General features: G+C 44.8%; 2 protein-coding genes and 1 long non-coding RNA gene across 13 annotated transcripts in view; 1 reads left to right on the top strand and 2 right to left on the bottom strand.

Annotated features, from left to right (window-relative positions):
* Window positions 1-23522, bottom strand: part of LOC135902167 (uncharacterized) — a 46431-nt gene that overhangs the window by 13322 nt on the left and 9587 nt on the right. Inside the window, exons 2-3 of one of the 2 annotated variants that reach the window (XR_010564433.1) lie at window positions 6886-6980; window positions 533-706 (exon numbers count right to left, since the gene is read on the bottom strand). This is a non-coding gene — a long non-coding RNA (uncharacterized lncRNA). The remainder of the gene's footprint in view (window positions 1-532; window positions 707-6885; window positions 6981-23522) is intronic. The other variant, XR_010564432.1, reaches the window with a different exon arrangement.
* Window positions 1-23522, top strand: part of LOC135902165 (bromodomain adjacent to zinc finger domain protein 2B-like) — a 116891-nt gene that overhangs the window by 88570 nt on the left and 4799 nt on the right. For all 10 annotated transcript variants that reach the window (XM_065432094.1, XM_065432100.1, XM_065432098.1 and 7 more), the window contains 6 exons: window positions 4350-4439; window positions 4748-4804; window positions 9795-9904; window positions 13359-13398; window positions 15410-15636; window positions 22683-22826. In XM_065432094.1, the coding sequence (XP_065288166.1) occupies window positions 4350-4439; window positions 4748-4804; window positions 9795-9904; window positions 13359-13398; window positions 15410-15636; window positions 22683-22826 (668 nt within the window). The remainder of the gene's footprint in view (window positions 1-4349; window positions 4440-4747; window positions 4805-9794; window positions 9905-13358; window positions 13399-15409; window positions 15637-22682; window positions 22827-23522) is intronic.
* LOC135902166 (piggyBac transposable element-derived protein 4-like) lies at window positions 19356-21467 on the bottom strand. Its single transcript, XM_065432102.2, has one exon. It carries the CDS (start codon window positions 21269-21271, stop codon window positions 19502-19504), a length of 1770 nt encoding a protein of 589 aa, XP_065288174.1. The 5' UTR covers window positions 21272-21467; the 3' UTR covers window positions 19356-19501.

Here is a 23522-nt window from a genome sequence, read left to right as displayed (position 1 = left end):
AAAAAAGACTTATCATCTCCTGTGCATGTAGCATAAAACTAAAGTGATTCAATGCACATGTGCATCTTAGAGCAAATGCTAAATTCATTTTGGGGACTCAAAGAAAGGGAAAAAAAAGCTTAATTGTTGGTTTATTCAGCGTTTCTGCAATAAAGCTGTGTTATGAGGTGAAGCCTGTCTTAGAGTGGTGAAGAGTCACTGTCTGGAAACATTGTACACACCCCTTTAAGCGGCCCGGAACCACTTTTTGAACAGAGTAAAACATGTCGCTCTTCTGTTAACGAGGCTCCTGTGAATATGCGATCCAAATATTGCACTCCATGCAGCACGAAGTGAACATTCCCTTGCCCTCGCAGCCGCGTTGTCGTCATCGAAAGTATTTGGCCTGCCAAATGCTATTGGCTGATTTCGTGATAGTGAGAACATTCGCAATAATACATAATTGCTCATTTTGTGTTAAATAAATAAAAAATATATATGTCTGCAATCTCAAGAAGACACAAAAATAACTTAATCTTTGCATGGCACGTACCTGCATCTGCTGCGCATCGCTTGCGAGATGGCAGCAGTGTGCTGTATAGCATAGTCTACCGCAGCTGCCGGAGGGTGCTACGACAAGCCATTTAGCCGCCTCAAGGCTCCACTTTTGGCCATTGCTTTGCCTTCTTGGCTTCTTCACTATGTAGCTTCCAGCATGCTAGCGGAGCTGAAAAGAGAGAGAAAGCAGAGTATCGGTGCAATAACTCCATTTATAGTTAGAGGATTCTAAACATTTTTGCAGCATGAGATTCGTTGGACAATGAACTTGAATCATGAGGCCATCCTATGATAAATTAGAGAAGTGTTCAAGGGCCCCTTTAATTATAAGCACACATGCACTGTCTCTGGTACCACTATAAGTGCCAAGACATCTAGTAACTATACTGGCAGCCATTCAGAGCTGTTTCAGCTTTGCTGTGGCAATTTGTGCCCTTCCTCGCGTTTACATTTTCCCTGCTGTTAGGTTTGTTTCCCTGCCGTCCCTTCAAAAATTATCAATGGAGTTTTTCTATATTGACCTATTTCGCTATCCCTTTCGAGTTCATTATCTCAGAGACAGGATTGTTGTTTTACAGATATACTGTGTTTACTTGTGTAATGAACCCTCCCCCCAAATTGATGTTAACATTTCTGGAAGAAAAAAAGAAGAAAAGGAGGGGAAAGGAGGGCTTTTCCCCTCTTTTCTGTTCTTTTTAGAAATGTTAACATCAATTTCAGGGGAGTGTTCATTATGCAGGACAAAAAATTACGCCATATTTATAGGAGTTAAAATTTCATATCATGATGTACATAAGGAACTCGCTATTAAAACCTTACCTGTTCAGTAAAATCACATAAGCAACGTATATGTAACGAACTTGTTTTATTCATGTCATTAGCCGGCTATTTGTTGGTGCTTCTACGTACAACTGGAACTGTTGTCACTTTCCTCACTGACATCGCTTGCTGCTGCTTTGTCGGCGGCTGTGACCTGCACGTGGTTCTCAATCAGCTCGTGGGACACTGCACAACCTTCACTCTGGAGCCTCTTGACATATTCCAGAACTTCATTCTCCACAAGGGGAGACTCGCCTTGCTTTCGCATTCGAAACGCATGGTGATATTTTTTTGTAGCACGAAGCTCGTCCTCTCGTTTTTGCTAGTAGCATACACGCACCACCTCGTTGCTTAAATGCTGGCCAGCCACAAAGTTCCCATGCTCCAATGCATGCTCGATGACCTTGAGTGTAAAACAGCCTGTATAGCTAGCCCATCGTAGCTTACGCAGCACATGCCCAAGGAAGCTCTCCGCAAAACACAAAACAGAAGCAGAGATGGAATGACGGTGAATTTATGTTGTTTTTTGCTTTGTTTGTGCACTGCCACGCTTGCATGGTGCTGTAAGTGAGAAGATTTCTTTTCCATTTGACAGATCATCACAAAAAGGCACAATTTTTAAGTTGTGACTTGCATCGCCGACTGCTTAGCATAGTTTTTATACTGTTTTTAGAATTTTTGCATCGTCGTTTGAGGTATAACTATGTGATTTTACATTACTGCAATCATCAATGGAACCGGCAATCGCACCAAAATAAAGTGAGCAGGTATTACACACCCACTTGTGAAGTGGGGTGCTCCTCTCCCCCCCTCCCCTGCCCCCCACACACACATACACACAAAAGTATTTTCTCATCCACAAAAGTGGGCATAGGTTCATTACGTGACTAAATATGGTAATTGCTTGGTTACAGTCACTGCTGTATTAAAAGTTTGTGGACAAAATGGCCGACAAAAATACAATTGTTGATGTTTTTTACATCAAACTTGTAAATAAGTTCCTTTATTGAGCCGTCAAACCACCAAATATACGGTACTTTCAGGATCCCACGAAATAGTATGAATTACTATTTCATAGGTGCTGCCATCTTTATAACTTCGAGCAGTTAACATAAGCATTATCTCGTTATTAAACTGCGGAGTTGAAAGGAAAGCCAGAATTACTATGTTATATCCATGACTTCATTATATTGACTATTGTCATATACTGCAGCATGTGCCCAGTGTTGTGCACAACTTTAAACATGCAAAGAAGACTGCCACTGCATCTTGCCAAACTGCCATGTGGCAGCATTTGCAGTGAAATTTTTAATAAAACAAGAGGAAAGACTCTCCGGTGTGTGCAACGTGCAACTTTTTAGCACCTGACGCGGCAGCCGTTATGGTAGTGTCCTTATGTTTTGATGTGATGATTTTTCGCTTCTGCTTTTCACTTGGCTTGCTTATATTGTTGTGAAACTGGCGAAACAGTGATGCGGTTGACAGAAACAGCTAGCCCGCTGCGATGTGAACGAAGTTCATTGTATTTGAGCAGCACATGGCACACAGAGAGAGAGAGAAAGAAGTTTAATGACACGAAATGCCGAGAGGTCGGCCTGAGGTATATTCCTCTAGCCAGCTACTCGGCATTGGGGGAAGGGGAAGTGGGAAAGAAAGAGGGAAGAAAGAGGTGCATGATGGGTGACGATGACGATAGAAGGAAGATGTAGAAAATATGGCAAGCAATTGGGCATGCTCAAAGTCTGCAGTCCAGGCCCGTAATTTTTAAAAAGTTCAGTAATGCCTTGATGGCCTTAAAACTCGACTGAGCGTCTGGCCAAGAGCCTAAAATAATATCCTCCGACAACAGTGCGCTGTCGAGACGCGTAAGGTCCTTGACCAACCTATCACGCTCTTCGACAAACTTAGGGCAGTCACAAAACACATGACCTATAGTCTCAGTCACATTGCACACCTCACAGTGTGGAGACTCGGTGCGTCGCATGAGGTGCACGTATCCGCGCGTAAACGCTACCCCCAGCCTTAGTCTGTGCAGAAGACTGGCATGGCACACAGCAAGGTACGCTGACTATACAGCTGGGCCGATATTCTCGGACGACCCTTCATGACTTTTTTGGAGATGGTTTCACTTTCGCACGATGTTGTGAACCCGTCAAAGTGTACAGCCTTCAGAGTTTGGCACCGCACCGGAAGCCCGTGCCAGTGAAACTATCTCATCCGCCACTCTCTCGTGGCACCGTGGCTCTGCTGTTTAACTCTGTCTGCTGTGTGAGCGCACCAACTTGGCTTGGCTGCCTCGTGCCGATTTGACACAATCTCGGAGGTCACGCCTAACTGGATCAGCCAGCGCGGTGTGCTGCAGCGAGAGAAGTGGAGGCACTGGATTTTTTGGCATGCCGCACACAAGCATCATCACGGGTATGTGGTGCAGCTAGGCATGGCCTCCGATATTACGATTTCGGAGGGTGCACCTTGCTTTGCCAGCTATGTGCCACAGCAAGAGAAAAGTGTGCTAAGATGTGCTGCTTGTGCTCAGCCACGGTGTGCGCGGCTACATGTGGCGATAAGAAAGACTAGTGCAGCTCGACGGCGTATTTGACACAGGAATTTTCAGTTGCGCGCCGAATGATTGCGAATGATGTGCTCAGTGCACAATGCTGAGTTCTTCTGGTTTCGGAGACGAATGCTGTTCGTTATATCCATTGGTAGAACAATCGTAATTCGTTGAAATGAGGTTTAAACACATGGATATCTGTGGATATTTCAAGGGGAACTTCATTTACTTTCTGTCCATTATTTTGTTATATTTGGTCTCATTACATTGAGGTCCAAGTGTATATTGAACATGTAGCATGAAGTACAATAGAAGAATCGAGATACCTCTGCAGCCACCTTGGAAGAAATTTGAAAGAAAGGCCTTTTTCTTATTGGTGGGTTAGGGGGTGATACGTGTGAACAGAAGGTGACAATGTCTCTCTTCCTTTTTTTCCCAGAGCTGTCAGTTCTGCCACAGTGGAGACAATGAGCAAATGCTTCTACTCTGCGATGGGTGTGATAAGGGCTACCACACCTATTGCTTCAAGGTCAGTGTGCTTTTCAAAATCTGATTGCAAAGTTATGCATACCCAATTTTGCACCTTTTGTCCTTTGTATTCCTCCTTTGTTGTGTGCATTCCTTCATGAATCGGTGTTTTTCGCCTTGTTGAATACTACCAGAGCCTGTACCTCTCTCTACATCTGGGTCACTATTTTTTCTATAATAATTGTTGTTTTAGAATGACACATAAAAATACTAGTTGCAGCTCAAAAAAAAAAAATGTAGGAAAGTTTAATAGCAGAACTCAGTGAGGAGATACCAACTACTTATTTAATGATGTCTTTATCATTGCAGCCCAAGATGGATCGCATTCCAGACGGTGACTGGTACTGTTATGAGTGCTTGAACAAGGTAAGTAGCCAAGCAGCATTTTATGTACTATATTACTCCAGTAGTTATGCTGCATTTAGTCATGTCACGCAGTTCTAAAGGCTTAGATACTAAGTGCTGTCATAAAAGTGCAGACTGACAAGTATATCAAAGAAACTCGAAAGAACGAAAGTGGAGTGCATTTGGCAGGTTCTCCTTAATAAAGAGAGCAGCCTATCTACAGTGAACTCTCACTGGAGTGAACTTCAAGGGATCCAAGGAAATAGTGCACTTAACTGAATATTCACTAGAACATGGAGGAGCGTAGGGCACAGCAGACATGAGTCAAAAGCGTGAAATGCAGTTTATAGAGTTATGTACATCAATATATACGAAGTGCATAACTGGTGCCTATCTTATTAAAAAAAAATTATACATAAATTTAATTTTAAGTTGCACTGGTGCTCTTAAAAGTACAAGAAGTAACAAAGCTGTCCAGAGAGTCTATGTTTTTGTGCATTTCCTCTGGCACAAGCATGTTCCTGAGACATGAATTCTCGCAACTTTCCAAGACACCCTACAGCTTCAGCTAAAATTACAAGATTTGAATCTGCCTCTGACATTACATCTTCCTCGTCATACTGTTCTTCACCTGGACAAACACTGGAAACAATTCCAGATCTGATAATTCAGCACAGCTGACAAGCTCACCATCAATTTGCCCATAGCCACCTCTGGAGGGGCGATTTGAGTGTGGCAAGCATTGGCGACGCCAGCGCTGCAGAGTGCAAACCTTCATTGAACTAATTTTAAAAATGTGCCCGAGTCCACTGATCAAGTTCATTCAACTGAAATATTCGCTACAGTCGCCGACCGTTTATTCGGACCTCACGGGGACTGCGAAAATGTCCGAATAAACAGGTGTCCGAAAAAGCAGATTAAGAAAAAAAAAATGAAATCCTTTATTTCCACGCACTTATTCGGGCTTGGCAGTAGGCTTGGAAGAAAGCGTGAATGCGCCGTTGCACGCTGTTCCGTTTACGCGCAATCAGATAAGCCTGAATCTCGGAGAGGGTCGTACGGTCACTATTAGCGGCTGATAGCACAGTCACTGCTTGTACACGCTCCACATGCGACGGCAGCGTAGCACATGGTGAGTAATCTTTCGACTCTGAGTCATCGTCCGGCGGTGCAGCAGAAACCTGACGAATGATCTTGCCGTCGTCGAGTTCTGCGCATGTCAATACAGCAGTGTCAGCACCTATGAAACTGTCAAATGAGACGGTGTCCGGAACCGCAATGCAACCACTGCGCAGGTCTCGGAAGAACATTTTCCGCGTCAGGTGGGGCGCACATCGGAAGGCGACTTAGGCCTCCCGGCACCCGCTAGCCGGCATTCCCCAGCGAAGTCTGTGCGGGCACTGTCGGTGCCATTAGACACTTGACGCGATGTTTCCGTACACCGCGTTGGATCACCGAAACCTCGACACAGCGCACAAACGAAAAACGTGGCCTGCTCGAAGTGTCGTGCGCGAAGAAACAAATAAGCTGCTGGATTGTCTTGACACGGCTTACTAAGCTGAAACCGGAACTGCTGCAGAGCCACTCTAACCAGGCAGAAACGATGATGATGAGCGGGGATTTCCAGTAGCGCCACTTCGTGGGGCAGCAAGGAAGCTCTGTTCAAAACAAACATGGCGTTCAGCAAGTCGAACGATGTATGGAACCATGCACCGGTCAGAGTCGGTGCATGGTGCTCTCGACCGAGTTGGCTCAAGGAGTGTCCGAAAAATCAGACGAGAGGTTGCAAGGTGTCCGAACTTTCGGCAGTTGTTATACATTATGGTCTATGGGGAGAATGGCGGTGCCGCGAAGCTGACCGAATAATCGGGCATGTCCGAATTTTTGGAGTCCGGAAAATCGATCGGCGACTGTATTCAGAAATTCGTTTAACCGAAAGATTTTTGCATAGAGTGCATAGGAAAACAACTGGGGATTTCCAAAAATTTTGTTATTTTGAATTATTCATTAAACCAACATTCGTACAACTGAGAATTCACTGTATATCTATTTCTGAAAAGTATGTAATAGGCACATAGGTTACACATAACAGAAACCATTACTTTTGGCACTTTTGTCCGGCAGGAAATCCTCCTCCAAGCTTGGCAGCTGTGGTGCACAAAATCCCTTCTTTCCCGGTGATCATAGCAACCTGCTACTGGAAGAGGCCATGTTTAAAAGTTTTGTTAATGGAGGATCACATGCGATGTCACTTATATATCTGCTGGAAGAAAGGGGGCTAACCGAGGGGCCCGATTTTTATTAGTCATATCATAAGAAGCCAACAAACACTGACACCAAGGACAACATAGGAGAAATTACTTGTGCTTAATAGATTAAATAAAGAAACGGTAAATTAATGGAAAATTAACCCTTTGAGGGTCGAATTATTTTGAAGAAAACTTTCCCGGGTAGTCAAATTATTTTATTGCAGATATTGAATGTACAAGATGTATAAAGTCGGGAATAAATAGTGAAAAAAATTAAGGAACAGTATTTTGGTGTCGGCATCACTCAGAACTGCAATATGTTCAATAGTATTTTAGAGTGTGGTACTCCTTGAAACACGAGTCTCCGCGCAGCCGCAGAGAGCGAGAATACCTCATGAGCGGCGGTGATAAACGAGCTAAGAGCCGTGCCAATCAAGATAGAAATCAACTTCTGCCGCCCCTGCGATAGCGTGCCGACAAAGATAAAAATCACGTTTCGCGCGCCTCCGTTGCGGCGGAACCGAAACCGCGAAAGCGCGTTGCCGCTGAGAGCGAGAATACCTCGCGAGCGGCGGTTATAAACAAGCTAAGAGCAGCACCAATCAAGATAGAAATCAACTTCCACAGAATTTGCAAGAGAGTGCTGACAAAGAGAAAAATGACGTTTCGCGCGCCTCCGTTGCGATCATGCGGCGAAACCGAAACCGCAAAAGGGGTGTGGCCGCAGTCTGCGCGACGCGCTGAAACTTGAAGTCAGTTCTGTTTATCTCCCCAAGAAGGTAGCACAAATTTCAAACGCTTCTTGTAAGTCCTAAGAGGTGGCAGCACCTCCCAGTAAGCGTGCATCGTCATTATGGCGCGAAATTTCAAACGGAGGGTCGAAACCGTACCCGTACGGCGAAGACCTTGCGGGACAGAAAACTGCCGCCGTACATGTACGGCGAAAACCGTCAAAGGGTTAAGTGGATGAAAAGACAACTTGCCGCAGGTGGGAACCGAACCCACAACCTTCGCATTTCGCATGCAATGCTCTACCAATTGAGCTACCGCAGCGCCGTTTTCCCATCCACTTTCTTGGGTATTTATGTGTCCTAGTAGAACCCTGGGAGTGTTAGCCAGCGCCACCACTCACAGACTTTGGCGGTGGACGTGGAACGTCCTTTGCAGGCGTCACGAGAACTTGATCTTTTTGGGTGAAGGCAACTGGTCAATAAACCCACATATGCTACCTGAAGGCATCAATGTTTCCGGATTCGAGACCCTCGTTATGTAATCAACTAGAAGAAAGGGGGTTAACCGAGGGGCCCGATTTTTATTAGTCATATCATAAGAAGCCAACAAACACTGACACCAAGGACAACATAGGGGAAATTACGTGTGCTTAATAGATGAAATAAAGAAACGATAAATTAATGGAAATTAAAGTGGATGAAAAAACAACTTGCCGCAGGTGAGAACCGAACCCACAACCTTCGCATTTCACGTGCAATGCTCTACCAATGAGGCGGCTACAATTGAGCTACGGCGCCGCGGTAGCTCAATTGGTAGAGCATTGCACGCGAAATGCGAAGGTTGTGGGTTCAGTTCCCACCTGCGGCAAGTGGTTTTTTTTATCCACTTTAATTTCCATTAATTTGTCGTTTCTTTATTTAACCTATCAAGCACAAGTAGTTTCCCCTATGTTGTCCTTGGTGTCAGTGTTTGTTGGCTACTTATGATATGACTAATATATCTGCTGGGAATATTGACTTGTCCCTGTCCTGATTTCATACACCCAAAGAAAGAATTCGCCATGGTATTAAAATTGAAGTGAGCAGCATGCATTTTTGCTAACATTTCAAATGAGTTGTGAAATGTGTGGTTGAGTTTGATGTGCCCTCCACTATTTTTTATGAAAAATTGTCTGGACAGAACAAAACCAATCCTCGGCGCAACTAACTGCAGGAGCACTGCTCCATTGCAATCTCATAGCTCACATGATATTTTCGACTTTCCTTTTGGCATAAATAAAGGTTCAAGACCTCTAAATCCTAGAAAACAAAAAGATACTGGCAAGCATCAGAGCTCTCTGAATAACTTTTCTCTGCAAACCAATCTCGGTTTCAGTAAATGACCGCTGGATGTCTCGTGTAACGTCCTGATACATTGGGTCACACCACTCCTGTGATCACTGGTACTACCATGCGCAAATGAAGTAAAATTAAACGCATGCAGCATTCAAGTTAATTTTTTTATAAGCAGCAAAATCAAGTGCCTGCCTACTTCATATTTGACGAAGAACAGCACTAACAAAGACAAAGATGAAAAATTAAGGTAGTTTCGGACATGAGTGTTCACACATACAAGTGCATGAACCTGATAATTCTTCGTCTTCGGCTTGTTAGTGCCGTTTTTTGTCAACTACGAACATGCAATACCTTGCCCAATTTCCTTGCTACTGTCTGCCTGCATTTTTAGTTGCTAAGTATCATTCTTTTACATGCAAGAATCACATGGTAAAGTTTCTACAACTTCAAGAGTAACTGTCATTACTAAATTCACAGCAGGAAATAGCATCCCACCCTCTTAAAGTGGCTGTGCTTTGGTAGTAAAATGTCTCCCTCCCTCAAAATTTCATACTCTGTGCCTTATTGAATCGCTGCCAGAGTGTGTGCCTCTCTGCCCACGCATTTTGGCCTTGTGACTATCTCGCAAGTGCTATTTGCAAAGTGTGAGTGTTCTGAAAATGTCCACTGATGTCTCTCCACTTGTGACTGTTGCAGACCCAGGACGAGAAAGTGTGCATCCTGTGTGGTAAAAAAGGCAAGCTTGTACGCTGTGATGCCTGTCCAAAGGTCTTCCATCACACCTGCTTGGAACCACCACTCTCCAAGTGAGTCTCACTTTCTTTATGGTACCATGTTATGGTGTTTCAGTAAGGCAGGCTGTGTGAGCACGAAATTGAGAGTAGTCACACACTTTGAAACTGCCATGGAATTCCAAAATTTAGAGCGGTGAGATACCAGAGTTGCACAAATTAGGATTAGTAGCTGCTTGGAGTGTGCTTCTGTAGAGGGAAGGCAGCATCCTTGTGACTCAGACACATTAAGCAGCCACAGTAGATCACCGTGGCCTTACAGGAATGAATCGCTGCTTAGTACATGCATCAAATTAAGCATTCATATAGAAAAAGATTGAAATTCAAAACTCAAACATCCACACAGGCTTAGCAGTTACTGAATTCAGACTTGTCATCTTGTACATGCAAGTATATGCAATATTTAATGGCTTCATATTCAATAATTTGGACATAACTGGCCACACAATGATTAATTCTGACAATCCGTGCTGAGCTGGGAGTCCAGCCTTTTTGTTCCCCTCATTTAGGACACTGTCAGTGGCGCATCAATGTGGTTACGGCATATTAATTGTGAGCTTAAGCAAGACGATTGGCACTTTTCAGAAGGTGTGATCACACTGCGCGTTGTACCAAAACGATGCGAGCCCACAATGTAGTTTCAGTGATACTCGCGCTTTTATAAGTATGCTTGTTTCATAGCATGACTGAGGTGTAAACAATTTTCACATCACTCGTTGGCATTTGCGAAAAGCATGACAGTTGCACTCTTCCGCAGTTATATTTCAGTTTTCTATGTAAAATTGGGCTGAATTCTTTTTCTGCTGAAGTTAGCATCAGTTCTTGCATTTCTGATGCCAATTATGAACTCCTCAGATGACAGGCTTCAAGTCTTGCATTAGGATCAATCGCCTGACTCTTTCAGTGCCGTGCATGCTGTAACACTGTTGCCTGTAGACACCAACGTATTAGGTGCGGAGCCACGTGAAGTCTCGCGAAAGTAATCGCATCTCTGAAACTGATTGACCAAAAATATTGCTCCTGGTATATATTGAACATCTGTGATAAATTAATGGTTACTGGCACTATCTTGGAAAGATTCTGTGCAGTCTATGCACGGCCAGCGGGCTTATAATTTTGAGATTTCACTAATCTCAAAATTCCACTTATCTAGAAATTTTTCTCAGTTCTTACAACTTTGCTTTAACAGGGCTCTACTGTAGTTATGAATTCCTAGGAAACGTAACGAACAATTATGCATCTAATTCACAACATTCACCATGCGCAGCCCAGCTTTGGGCTTGGAGCAAGGCTTCTCATGACATTATAAAAACAAGAAGAGGTAGCCACCTGCTGTATAGACAAGAAAACCATGGCCAGGCGGCGCTACTGCGCCTCTTGACAGCGCCCCCAATGTGGAAGCGTCAAGCCGGGCGGTCGCGCTGTGGCGCAGTCTCCGCTTTGTTTACATTGTGTTGTCCGCGCTTTTCTTCGCTGCTCGTGCTCACGGCGCTCCGTTTTCGACGGCGGCAGATCGCCTGCTTGCGCAACAGCCATGCAAAGATTGCCGTGTGGTTTCAAGAAGGCTGCCGACGCCGACAGCTTTTTTTCGTGGCGGCAACCTCACGATAGGGGAGCGTCTGCTTCCGAACGTGTACGGCGTTGAACTAATTGTGGACGGTGATGTGATAGTGAAAGCCAAGTTCGTGTCACAGGTGTCCGACAAGATCGTAGACGACGTCGAGTTAGAGGTACGCACTATGTTCAGAAATTTAGCCACATTTATTTCAATTACAACATAAGTCACACTGGCAGCAGGAACTTCTGTTGTCATACTACTCGATGACTGCAGATCCATTGGGCTGCTTCTTGACGGTTCCGTCACTTCACAAAGGCTAGTTCTGGAGTCTGTTTCACACGTGTCTTGCCGCTGCTCAAGAGCTGCGTCGCTGCAGTAGGAAAGCACATGTCCCGGTGGTGCTGACTGCTGAGGAGACTGTTGTGATTGCCATTGGTCTGTTTGGCGCCGCTTCCCTCTGCATCGCATATGAATGAAACAGTATGTGTGCCTATTTGTTGTGGGGATTAAATTACTCCCAATAATATGTTTGCAAAGGTAACGTTCCTGTGATTATGTGCATATATTATTCTACAAGAGGGCTACCACTACAAGTTACGATACTTGCACACTTAGATACTTAGACAGCATGGGAAAACAACAAACATAACGCGCACGTCTCGAGCTGCCGCTTTCCGATCTGCCGCTTCCCGACGCAAGCGACGACCGCGGCTTGCATTAAATACGGTCTGATACCACACACAAGTAGCGCGCAGCCCCTTTCGTTACCTGCACAACTAGTAATTTAAGTTGCAGCGTTTGGAAAAAGGAAATAATTCTCTTGAGCTCGTCCATGCCAATCGCGAGGGAAGGCACAGTGCAATCAAATAAATTCGGAGGTTCCAAGTGCCAAAACCGTGCCAAAACCACGAAATCAATATGAAGCCCGCTGTAATGGGGAGTCTCAGGAATAATTTTAAGCTCTGGGGGTTCTTTAACGTGCACAAAAATCAAAGCACACGGTAACAAGGGTGTTCTTGCATTTTGCCCCTATCGAAATGCAGCCGCCGTGGCTGGGAATCGAGCACGCGTCGTAGAGCTTAGCGGCGCAACACGCCTGCATTTACCGCTAACAAACGGCGCATGCCACCACAATTCAACGCCGCGACACGACTAAACAAACGGCCGTGCACTAAAAACAGGCATATGACTATTCCGCTTTCAAGATATTACACGCGAATGCGAAAGTATGAGACTTACTTGACTCGGCGCACTGCAGTTATCTATGCTTGTCGTCTGTCCTTCTCGTACCACTTCCCAGGAAATCTGTAGAACTTCACGGGCGGCGTAGGACCTTTCGTGTTTTCGAGGCTGATGTGGCAATCAACAACACATCAGTATTGCGTGCCACCTTTCCTGGCTGATGAGGTCGCACTCGGCGTCGCAAAAACCACGCGCACGAGCGCTCCCGCCGTACAGAACACAGGCGCGCGCTAGCGCAGCGACGACCCTCCAAACTTCCATCGGTCCGCTAGGGGAGCATTCGGCGCTGGTGCCGCGCGGGCAAACTTAAGGTTGCCTCGTCTATGCTAGCCACTGAGGCACAGCTCAATCAGCACAGTGCAGCAGTTGCAGAATGTAAAGGTCTTGCTGAAAGCTGCGCACATTAGGCACATGGCTGGATAACAAGGGAAAAGGTGGGAGGGTCGCTCTACAACCCTACAGAACTGATAATTGAGGACCAGGCTTATCCTGTGTGGAATGTGGAGAAGTACAGAGTTAAGCAGAAATGGCAGGACAATGTGGTGGTGGTGGTGGATGCACAGCTCTCGGCAGTAACTTTATGCTCATGGTGTAGCCTGCGACTATTATTTGTTTTCCTGCCTTCTTACATGTTTTCATGTGTCTCCATTTTTTTTGCCCTTTGTCTAGACCTCCTAAAGGGAAATGGTGCTGCTCTGGGTGCGCGAAGGTAAGCGGTTTCTTTTAATTTGCTTGAACACTCTGTAATGTATGTTTATTTTTATGCAGGGCAATATGTTCTTTCATATTAGGTACAACCCCATTGGGTTTGTCTGGTTTGAAGGATTAGCCTCCACTATTATCATTGTGAATATTTTGCTATCTGGTAGCTGAAAAAATATCTTACATAGAAATCTTGCAGATTTTGAGTGCTCATGCTTGTGTATACCAGCACTACAGTTGCGCATGATGTGCAGTTTCAGTGAGCACCTTCATATTGCTTATTGAAGATTAGCTGCTTTGTTTAGGACGCTAACATATTCTCAAACTATCTTTGACTCGAAGATCTTCCTGCACTCCACCGAGTTGAACACAACTCCACCTCTCGACTGATGAGTCACTAAGCTTCCCAAGAATTGCCGTGAAGTGTCATTGATGAATAGCAGCACTTTTGCTGCACTGTCGTCCACTTTCTTGAGTCAGGGTGGAGTGCTGAGTGAGTAATGTTCTAGGATACGAGAGTAAGACTGCTTGCAGCCAACAGCACAGCAGCAGATTTCAAGGATTGAGGCTGACCACCTCCCCACTCTCCATACTTATGTACCCAACACTATCCTTAAAGGGCCCCTCACTAGGTATGACTATTTCTTAATAGACAAGTGTACCTGACTAGCATCACCTGCTGAAGTTTGTATCTGCAAAGTATTACTTCGTTGTGCACTGCGAAGACAACTGTAATTTCAAGTCAAACACCGTGTGCCCTCCCTCTCGTGGATGCTCTGTTTCAAGCCAGAAAATCGAGGTAACACGCACAAGTGTACCTACATAAAATGAAGTTCTAGCTACGTAACTCACAATCGCGCATGACTTCAAATAATCATCCATTGCGGAAGGCACAACACTGCCATTGTGAATGCGCCGTAGAGCAAAAAAAAGCAAGAGAAAAAAAAGAAAAGAGGCTGGGCTTGACATGTGAACATGACGTGGTCCCTAGTCTCCAGCATGGGAGAAGGCAGGAAAGGAACACTGCTTGCAGACGCTAGTCGAGGCAAGAGGAAAGAGTGTCCTCTTTTGGCAGTGGCTTTCACCTCCTGGGGGCATGTTAACAGGACAGTAGGGTATAAGACCGGGCTAGTTGGCGTTCCAGGACAGTTAATTTCCTCTGCATCCCTCAATAATAGACCAATCTGAAAAATTATTTCAGTAATACGCTCCTTAGATGGCGTTTACCAAGTTCTTGTGTATAACCAAAATTTGCTGTGGGGCCTGGTGAAAGGGCCCTTTTAACAGGAGAAACAACAACAACAAAAAAAAACCAGTTGTAATGTGCAATGAATGAGTACACAGTAATATTTTGTCTCCACTCTCCTTGGTGCCGTTTTAAGCTTCAACATTTGCCTTCAATCAGATAAATCAAGCTCTGATCTTCATTCACCTCTGTTTGGTCATTCATGGTTGCATTGTTGAAATACTTGATTATTGCACGCTTCCATCCAGGGCAAATGTATTGCAATGAACGCATCGTACGACTTCAGTTAACCAACAAAAGAACTGAAATGTTCTGGAGGAAATCCTTGACTTCAAGGTTTTTCAAGGGCATTGACGTAAAAAAGAAAAAAACAAAGGCTAAGACTTTAAAAAGTTTGCGCCATTCCCTCCTAGACTGCCCCATAGATCAGCCCCTGAGCAGACTCCTTGTTCGCTCGCCTGTAACTCACTCGCTGCAGGCAATATGTCTCGTGGTTCTCAGTAGCTTTGTGCCAGTGCTCTAAACAGTTCCAAGCTCTGCTTACGCAAAGTGATTCATCGGAGGCATGTGAGCAGCTTCCTTTAAGCTTTTTGAGACATAGCGCAACAAAAATTACGAACACAAGAAATGTGGACAAGGACAAGTGCTTGTCTTTGTTTATCTTTCTAGTGTCTGTGGTTTTCATTGTGCAAAGTTATTAGCTCAATTATGGAAAACCAACTAGCCCAACAATCAACTCTTCTTGAGACACTCTTGCGTTATCTGCATGCAGGGCCGCAAGAAGGGGCGCCCTTCCAAGGGGGGAAGTCATGACAAGGACTCAAGTAAAGAGTCAAACAGCCCCAGCAAGAAGGCTGCCGAGTCCTCCTCATCAGCTGCAGCAGCAAGTGGCTCCAGTTCCTCTTCCACCACCCCTGGCCAGACCACCAAATCATCCAAGAGTGGTGATCGTAGGGAGAAGAACAAGGCCCAGGTGCTCAAGGATCTGGCTGCTTGCAGGTGAGCGACCACAAGGCTTGCATTTGACTTTGTGTTTTAAAAGAAATGTTAGTTTACGGGAGCCAGGAAGGTCAGAATAGTCGCCAGCATGGTACTATTGGTACTAGCTTGGTGCCTACTATTTGGCACCAAGCTGCTTGGTGCCAAAAGTAGGCACCCACCGTGGTGGTTTGGCGGCTATGGTGTTACACTGCTAAGCATGAGATTGCGTGATCATATTTCGGCCCCTGCAGCCACATTTCGATAGGGGCGAAATGCAAAAACACCTGTGGCCCTGTGCTTTGAGGGCGCCTTGAGGGCACGTTGAAGATCCCTTGGTGGTCAAAATTGATCCGCAGTCTCTTACTACGCTGTGCCTCACACTCAAATCATGGTTTTGCATGTAAAACCCCACAATTCAATTCAAATTCAAAAATAGGGAAGAAAAGAACTTCACACTTCTGATTCTGCATGTTCCTTGCTTCTTATAGTGGCTGCAATCCTGCTCTGATCACAGGAGCACTCATTTGGTGCGATGAACTAAAACATCAGTAATGCCTCAAAGAAAACTTATGGAAATAAAACATGTGCCTGGAACAGTTTATAAAAAATGTGTAGAGAAAGAAAGCTCCACTAGTACTGAGCAGTCCACAGTACATTAGAGTGTGTGGTGTCTCAAACATGCCCTTGGTACAAAGGAAAACCAACACAGTAGTGCAAACAAGCAAAGGGGTATTTAATAAGCTGTTTATACAATATGGCCAGCAAGCCGAATTACTGCATATAGAACATGTCGGTGGGCGTTAATGAATCGAGAAAGTCTGACTCACTGTGACAGGATATTGAGCGAATATGTTTGCCCCATACCAGGCACCAATGCCTAATTGTTCGCATGTACAGTCACGCAAACGGTGGTGCATTCGAATGATCGTGTTTGTCCATCCCGGAGCCCTACTCGGAAACTTTTCTCAGGATGGTCTATGAAACATGCCGACGGGCGCATGGAACATTTGCACACCCAGTGTTGCGATGCCTGTTTCTCGAACCTCGACCGGCGTTACTATTGGCAGGGACGAGACGATTTCTAGTGCGAAACTTGCACTGTTTATTCAATGGTTGGTGAAGGATAAGAAGAAGAGAATGAATGAATTGAAAAAGTACTTTGCGGGGCCCCTTAAATAGGCCCTTTAATATCGTAGGCGGGATCTTGCTCACGTCAATGTCACGTGACATGCACTGAGTACCTGTCGTTGCGTTGCAGCTGCTCCTTCTCTCCTGGGCAATGTTGCATGTGCTTGCTTCCTCTGGCAGCAACCCGCAGAGTCTGGTCGGAGATGGGCGGCTGATGCTTTCTCCAGAGTTGGACAGTTTGCGGAAAGTTCTTCCCTTGGTCGCACAGTTTGCTGAAAGGGTCCTCCTCTAGAGTCAGTTTGTGAAAAGGGTTCTCCTCCAGAATCACACACACACAAAGGGGCCTGTCATCACTGCGGGGTGCCTGCCAGACCAGCAACCACTCGAGACAACCATAGCAAATTAGGAATCCATCCTCTGTTTCGATTAGGCATGGTCTTTGAGCATCCTTTTTGCCCGGGGCGTTGCACGCCAACCGTATCACGAGCCCACCCCAAGCCAAAGAGGAAGAGGCTACCCCCTTTTGCGCCTGAGTACCCCGCCATTAGGTGGCATTAGTAGTGGAACGCTTGCACCATCTCTCATACAATTCTGCAACTAAACAGACTGCCACTGGCTCGCAGCCACACGGGAAAGCTGGACTACAGGAGACACGAGCCATGTGGGGAAAACAATATCAGGGGGTGCGTGAGGGTCGAGTGTCCCCACAAGTGACAGCTGCAGCCTTCATTGCCTGTATGTGTGTCCTCTCCCTTTGACTTGACAATGTTTAACATGTTCAATGTCTTTGGAATACAGCAAGTTTTGGTCATTGGAAGGGGACAGAAACAAATGGCTGGTTGAGTGTGTCAGTGCAGATATAGTATTCATTTAAGAAACTCATTGCCCAAGAAGCAAAGAAAGTGTGCCAAGAATTTCATTCATCAAGTTTATCTGTTTTGAATTTGCAGTAACTGGCACAGCTTTTCACTAGCTGGTTGGTACACAGCCAACTAGAGATTGAATTGTGTGGTTGCATTTTTTCCTCTCTTCTTTTTTTCTGCTTCTGGCTCATTTTGGTGATGTTCATAATGCAGTACATAATCTCAACCCGGGAAGGATTCTGCAACAAATATTATGGCAAAAAAAGTGACAGAAATAAGTGAAAGAGCTGTGAAAGGTGGCGCGCTTGCATGCAGGGGCATAAAGCTATAAATCTTAACATGGCAGGATCAGTTGTATGTTTTTTTCAGCAGCCCAGTACACACTGGTAGAATAGGAGAGGTGGCCAAACAAATTCCGTGCATGCGTCTCCGCTCCTCTCGAGCTTATGTGAAAGTTGCCAGGTGGTGAAGTGGTCTTACAGGCCTAAATAAGTGCTTCGCAAGCTTTTGCTGCTCTGTGAATGATTGGTGATTATCACAAATTTTCTTGCATTAGGAGGTTGCTTATGTTATTACTATAATGCTGAGGCTTTTAGCCGGCATGGAACAAGTTTCCAATCATGAGCGACGTGCGTATATTTTTCCTGATGCATGAAGATTTCTACCGGTGAGTGTACACTGTCAAAAACATTTGGCTTGCGTGTCATTGTGCATAGTATGGAGCTTATGAACAAAGTTACCTTACGCAAGAGGTATAAGTAAATTGGTCGCTAGCACGATTAGCACTTGCCTAACTATTGTTGAGCTCTCGAAGGAACAGTAGAATTTGTTAAAGAAATGGGAACCAAACAGTTTTATTGCCAACATGGTACTTGCAAGCACAGGTAATATCCTCTAGAAAGTGAATAATCAAGGTTACATACAATGCACAGTGACAAATGGTGCAGATATAACGATGTTGCAACTGGGCGCAGAAACACGAACTTCCTATGCCAGTTGTTGAGGTGCAGTAGTTTAAATCAGTTTTGACGGCTTCCTAATTTTTAGTTTTGTCATCCACTTTTCAATTTATTCTTTTGCATACATAGCCCATTCTCACTGACACATAATCATGCAGTATGTTAGCTATGGTGATTTTCTTGTGATCTTCCAAGGATAACTGGTACCTATATGGCTAAATGGCAACAGTAAAGTCAAATTTTGATTCCCAGTTGCCCCAGACAAAGAACAACTTTGAAAACAGAGGTCCTCGATTTTGTGTTCAAAATTTGGCATATTATCTCGCTATTATTTCCCGCAAGTCAGAAGCTATTATTCTGCTTGTACGAAAGCCAGCTGTGGTTGGATGCTGCCATGCTGACTTACAATCAGCAACTGTGACTTGCCTTATATTTTCTAACCCCCTTGCTGGCCCTCCAAAGAACACAAAAATCCACTTCAACAATGTAGTAATAAAAAAATTTAGTTACTTACATATCCTTACGTGATTTCAATGTGAAAGCATTGACTTTTCTAAATAATTGGCTACATAAATGATACATGACTGTCATACAGTGCCACATGTCCTTCACAACTCTACATTAATCCACCTTGCTCTAATTTTACCAACCTTAACCCCTTCACCGTTTTTTTATATCAACGAATTTCTCCACAAAACTGCTTATTTTTTTTATTCCTGATTTCGATTATTATTGCAATAAAAAGCATGTATTCGATCTTAAAAAAATATTTAAAGCAAACACGAAGTCAAAGTAGCATATTCAAGTTTATTGTTTCTCAGAAAAAAGAAAAGGAACTTTCTGCTGGTAATGAACAATAAAAATTAAAGAATGACCACAGCCACCGATTTCTTAACTCTTTCACTGAGTTGTGGTGACAAAAAGTTGATTGCTTCACCGAGGAAGCATTGGGACGGTGTGGTAAATCTCAAAACAAGGGATCACGCATAGCGGTTTGTTGCAGCTCTTGCACCAAAATCGTGTTTCCTTCCTAATTTTCCGGCCTTTGTCTCCTTGCTTTTTGCAGCAAATGAAGCATTTCCTGGTTGGAGTTGCCTTGTTTTCGGTTGGAGGGATGTAAGCTGGAAAGTGCCTCTCTTGAAGTCGTATGGGATCAAGTACGCCAGAAGGCCGGCCACGCTTTATCTTTCGCGCGGGGTCGAGGTACCTATTGAAGATTGCTTCAATAAGGGCGAGGCGGAAGTCGAGGTGGTTCATCTTCCCTCCTTCCTTTTGATACAAAACAAAGGAGTTAAATGTCAACTCATCAAGCAAGTGGCGAAAAATCTTCTTGTAATATATTTTCTGCCGTTTTCTGGGGACAGGGTAGTTCGCCAGCATCTGGTCTGACTTGTCGACACCGCCCATTGTGTGGTTGTAGTCCCGCACGATGCTTGGCTTTGTCACGTCCCTCCCTTTCGAGTCTTTGAACGTCTCCATGTTTGCGCTGTGCACAGTGCTCAGGACAGTCACTACTTTTTTGTCGCGCCATTGGAGGGCGACACACTTACCGCGCTGGTAAGCTTGGATCTCTCCCTTTTTCAGCTTCTGTGTGCGGAATTCGGGAGGCATGTCTTTTCTATTTGCTCTGACTGTGCCATAGACATCTGTGCGGTTCAGGAGGAGGAGGTCGACGAGCTCTGGTGACGTATAAAAATTATCTACGGTCAGGCAGTAGCCTTTGCCTAGCAAGGGCTCCAGAAGCTTCATCACCACTTTCGTTCCCATTGGAGACGTAGGGTCGACATTTGCTGGTGTGCCGAGGTTGGTGCCTTTTCCTGTGTAGATGATAACATCCCACACGTACCCCGATGACGCCTCACAAAGCATGAAAAATTTCAGGCCAAATCTGGCTCTCTTGAGGGGAATGTACTGTACCCAGCCAAGCCTTCCTTTGTAGAGCATAAGGCTTTCATCAATGGATATGTCTCGCTCCGGTACGTAGGCTGAGCGATAGTTCTTCAACAACCGAACCAGAAACGGCCATATCTTGTGCAGCTTCGGCTGCGGGTGACTGCTAAGGTCGCTGATACTGGAATTATCAGCAAAGTGCAGCATCCGCATCAGGAGCTGAAACCGGTTGCCACTCATCACCTCTCCGAAAATAGGTGTGAATAAGAGCTTGTTCCTGGACCAATACCAATCCTGTCGTGGCTTCTGCACAATTCCTTGCAACAGCAAGAGACCAAGAAACACCCACATCTCCTCCTCAGTCACCGGCACCCATTTTTTGACGCGGCTATGCTCACACGGACCGCAGCCCTTCACCTTCTCAGCAGCATTGCGGTTAGTTTCTTCGACCACCATTGAAATGAGTTCATCATCGAGGAAACGCTGAATATATTCAAGCAAGTCACCAGGCGAGCTTATAGTGAACGTCTTACCGGGAACTGCCAGAAAAGGAAACCGAGGAGGTCGTGTAGGAATGTTCGTGACGTCGATCTTCATCCACTGACGCGCGCTCGCATAGTTCGCTTCCGAGCAATCATCTTCTTCATCAGAAGAGCTGCTGAGTACAACATCATCACTGTCATCCTCGCTCCCTGAAACAATGTACACATCAGTGTCTGAATCACCATCGTCTGACGAAGATGACGACGAAGAAAAGCGCCGTTTCCGAGAAGACGGGCCAGCAATACACGTGTCGCCTCCACTGGATGCCATTTTAAAACCAAGGTTGCCCTACGAAAAAAAAAGTTTACGCGGTTGAAGAAAAAGAAATTAAGCGGTCAGTGCTGCCATCTGTCGAGTAAAAATGCAAGCTACGCCACAAACGTGCGCCGCTCGTCCGAAACGCTGGAGGGAAGAACGTATTCAGCGCGGACGAGCTACACTCGTCCAAAACGGTTTGGGGACGGCCTGGCAAGAACGAGCACAGCTCGTCCAAAACGGTTAAGGGGTTAATCCACTCTAATCCATATTAATGCACCTTAATACACTATAGTCAACCTTAGCCCACCTTGCTCTAATTTGTATGAACCTTAATCTACTTTAATTCACATTAATTCATTTCAGTTCACCTTAATTATCTTATGTCACCTTACTCTAACCCTTTCTAACTTTAATTCGCTATTACTACTGATGGCATACAAGATGCTGATGACTGGTGATCTTTGTTACCTCTTGTTGCAAAGCCGGCTTTTCTGCCTCATGGGACACATAATGCTTTCACATTAATAATAATAATAATAATAATAATAATAATAATAATAATAATAATAATAATAATGATGATGATGATGATGATGATGATGATGATGCATGTAACACACATTAATACTAAAGTTTCTAGTAAACTGTAAATAATTATCATGAGCATGAAAGATCTAATTGATCGTGAACATATAAAAAAATAATTAATTTGAACCATCGGCCCCTTAGCAATGGCACAGTTTGGTCTCTAGCACCAATCTTTATTAAAGAAAATAACTAAATAAAAATAAGGAAGCAATGAAGAGTGAATTCACTGCGCCTCATGTGTTTCATGCTGTTCAGCGCTGTTGTCACATGAACGCTGCATCAGCAAATCTGTGCTAGCAGGCTGTTGACATTACAAAAACTATTCAGTATCCTATAACCCCATCTCTAATCTATGACGCTGAGATTTGAAGCTTCTTCTCAAAGAGCCAAGATGTAAAAATACATTTGGCTGCGTGGTGGCCCTAGGCTATGCATTTTCACATACGGTGAAGCGACGAAATGGGCTCTTACTACCCATGCTGCCACTTTGCACAAAGCGGCGGCAACTCCAAAGCAGTCATGTAGCGCATAGAGCATTGGTGAAGTGCCGTGAAGGGCTGTCATCAGGTCACCTCTCGTATTTTACCACCATGGTCCAGTGCCTTTACATTGAAGGAAGAGGCTTAAAGGTCCCGGTGTAGTAGTTGGCTGTTGATGTCTACAAGAGAAGAGTGAAATGCCAGCTGGTGTTGTGTGCTGATAGGAAAGACAGAATATGCTGTCTCGCGTTTTGTGCACCTGGAAATATCTGTATGTGTAGACAGTGTGAAGCCTTTGATGCCTTTAGTTTTAGTGATGGCTAGATAAGACGTCTTGCGTTTTTCTTTGCTTCCAGGCAAATTCTGGAAGAGCTGGAGCAGCACAAAGATGCTTGGCCATTCCTTGTTCCTGTCAACACCAAGCAGTTTCCCTCCTATCGCAAGTTCATCAAGAAGCCTATGGATGTCAGCACCATGCGCTCCAAGCTGGAGTCAAACCAGTGAGTTGATTTTTGTGGAAGTAGTGTTGCAAAGGCTGGTTACCGTCTTGCAGAAATCTATGCCCATGCTCTGACTTATGGTACATTATACTGGGCCACAATTTTGTAGTGGGGCCTTTTCTGATGCTCTTTCTTTTTGTACTTCATCAGTGGTTAGAGCGACACTCCATCTGCGTTACAAATGGAGTTCACCTGCCATGAACTGTGAACGTAGAATTGAGGGGAAGGTATTGCTACAACATTACGGTCCTGGTTCCTACTGCACTCTTCACGGATTGCAATGATGCGGAGCCTGCTCAAGATAGCAGCCAGAGAGCCAGATAGGAGCCACTTGGGCCAGACTAATTAAAGACTAAGCAGAAACACATCAGCACTTCTTCTGTTGTACACAAACATGGCAGACACTAAGGTCGCCACCAGTTTACCAGTACATTCAACACCTGATTTTTCAGACTCCCTAGGGGCCGTGAGGATGCCCAAAATTTTGGCAGTCTGAAAAAAATGGATGCATGCTTCACAGTGATTGGCTAAAGCAGCCAAAGAACACATGCCAGCTCCATCGAACAAAAAGCGTAAATGGCCTGGCCATCCTCACCAGCAGTAAATGTAACAGTGATAGTTTTCTCGCTTGTTTCATGGAAAGTCAGGCAAGACACTATATTCTGAGACCCTGCAGTTGTGCATGTAAATGCACCA

Source organism: Dermacentor albipictus, chromosome 4 (genome assembly GCF_038994185.2).
Source record: "Dermacentor albipictus isolate Rhodes 1998 colony chromosome 4, USDA_Dalb.pri_finalv2, whole genome shotgun sequence".
NCBI classification, from domain to species: Eukaryota; Metazoa; Arthropoda; class Arachnida; order Ixodida; family Ixodidae; genus Dermacentor; species Dermacentor albipictus.
Note: the sequence above shows the minus strand (reverse complement) of the source record. Positions and strands in the feature narration are given on the sequence as shown.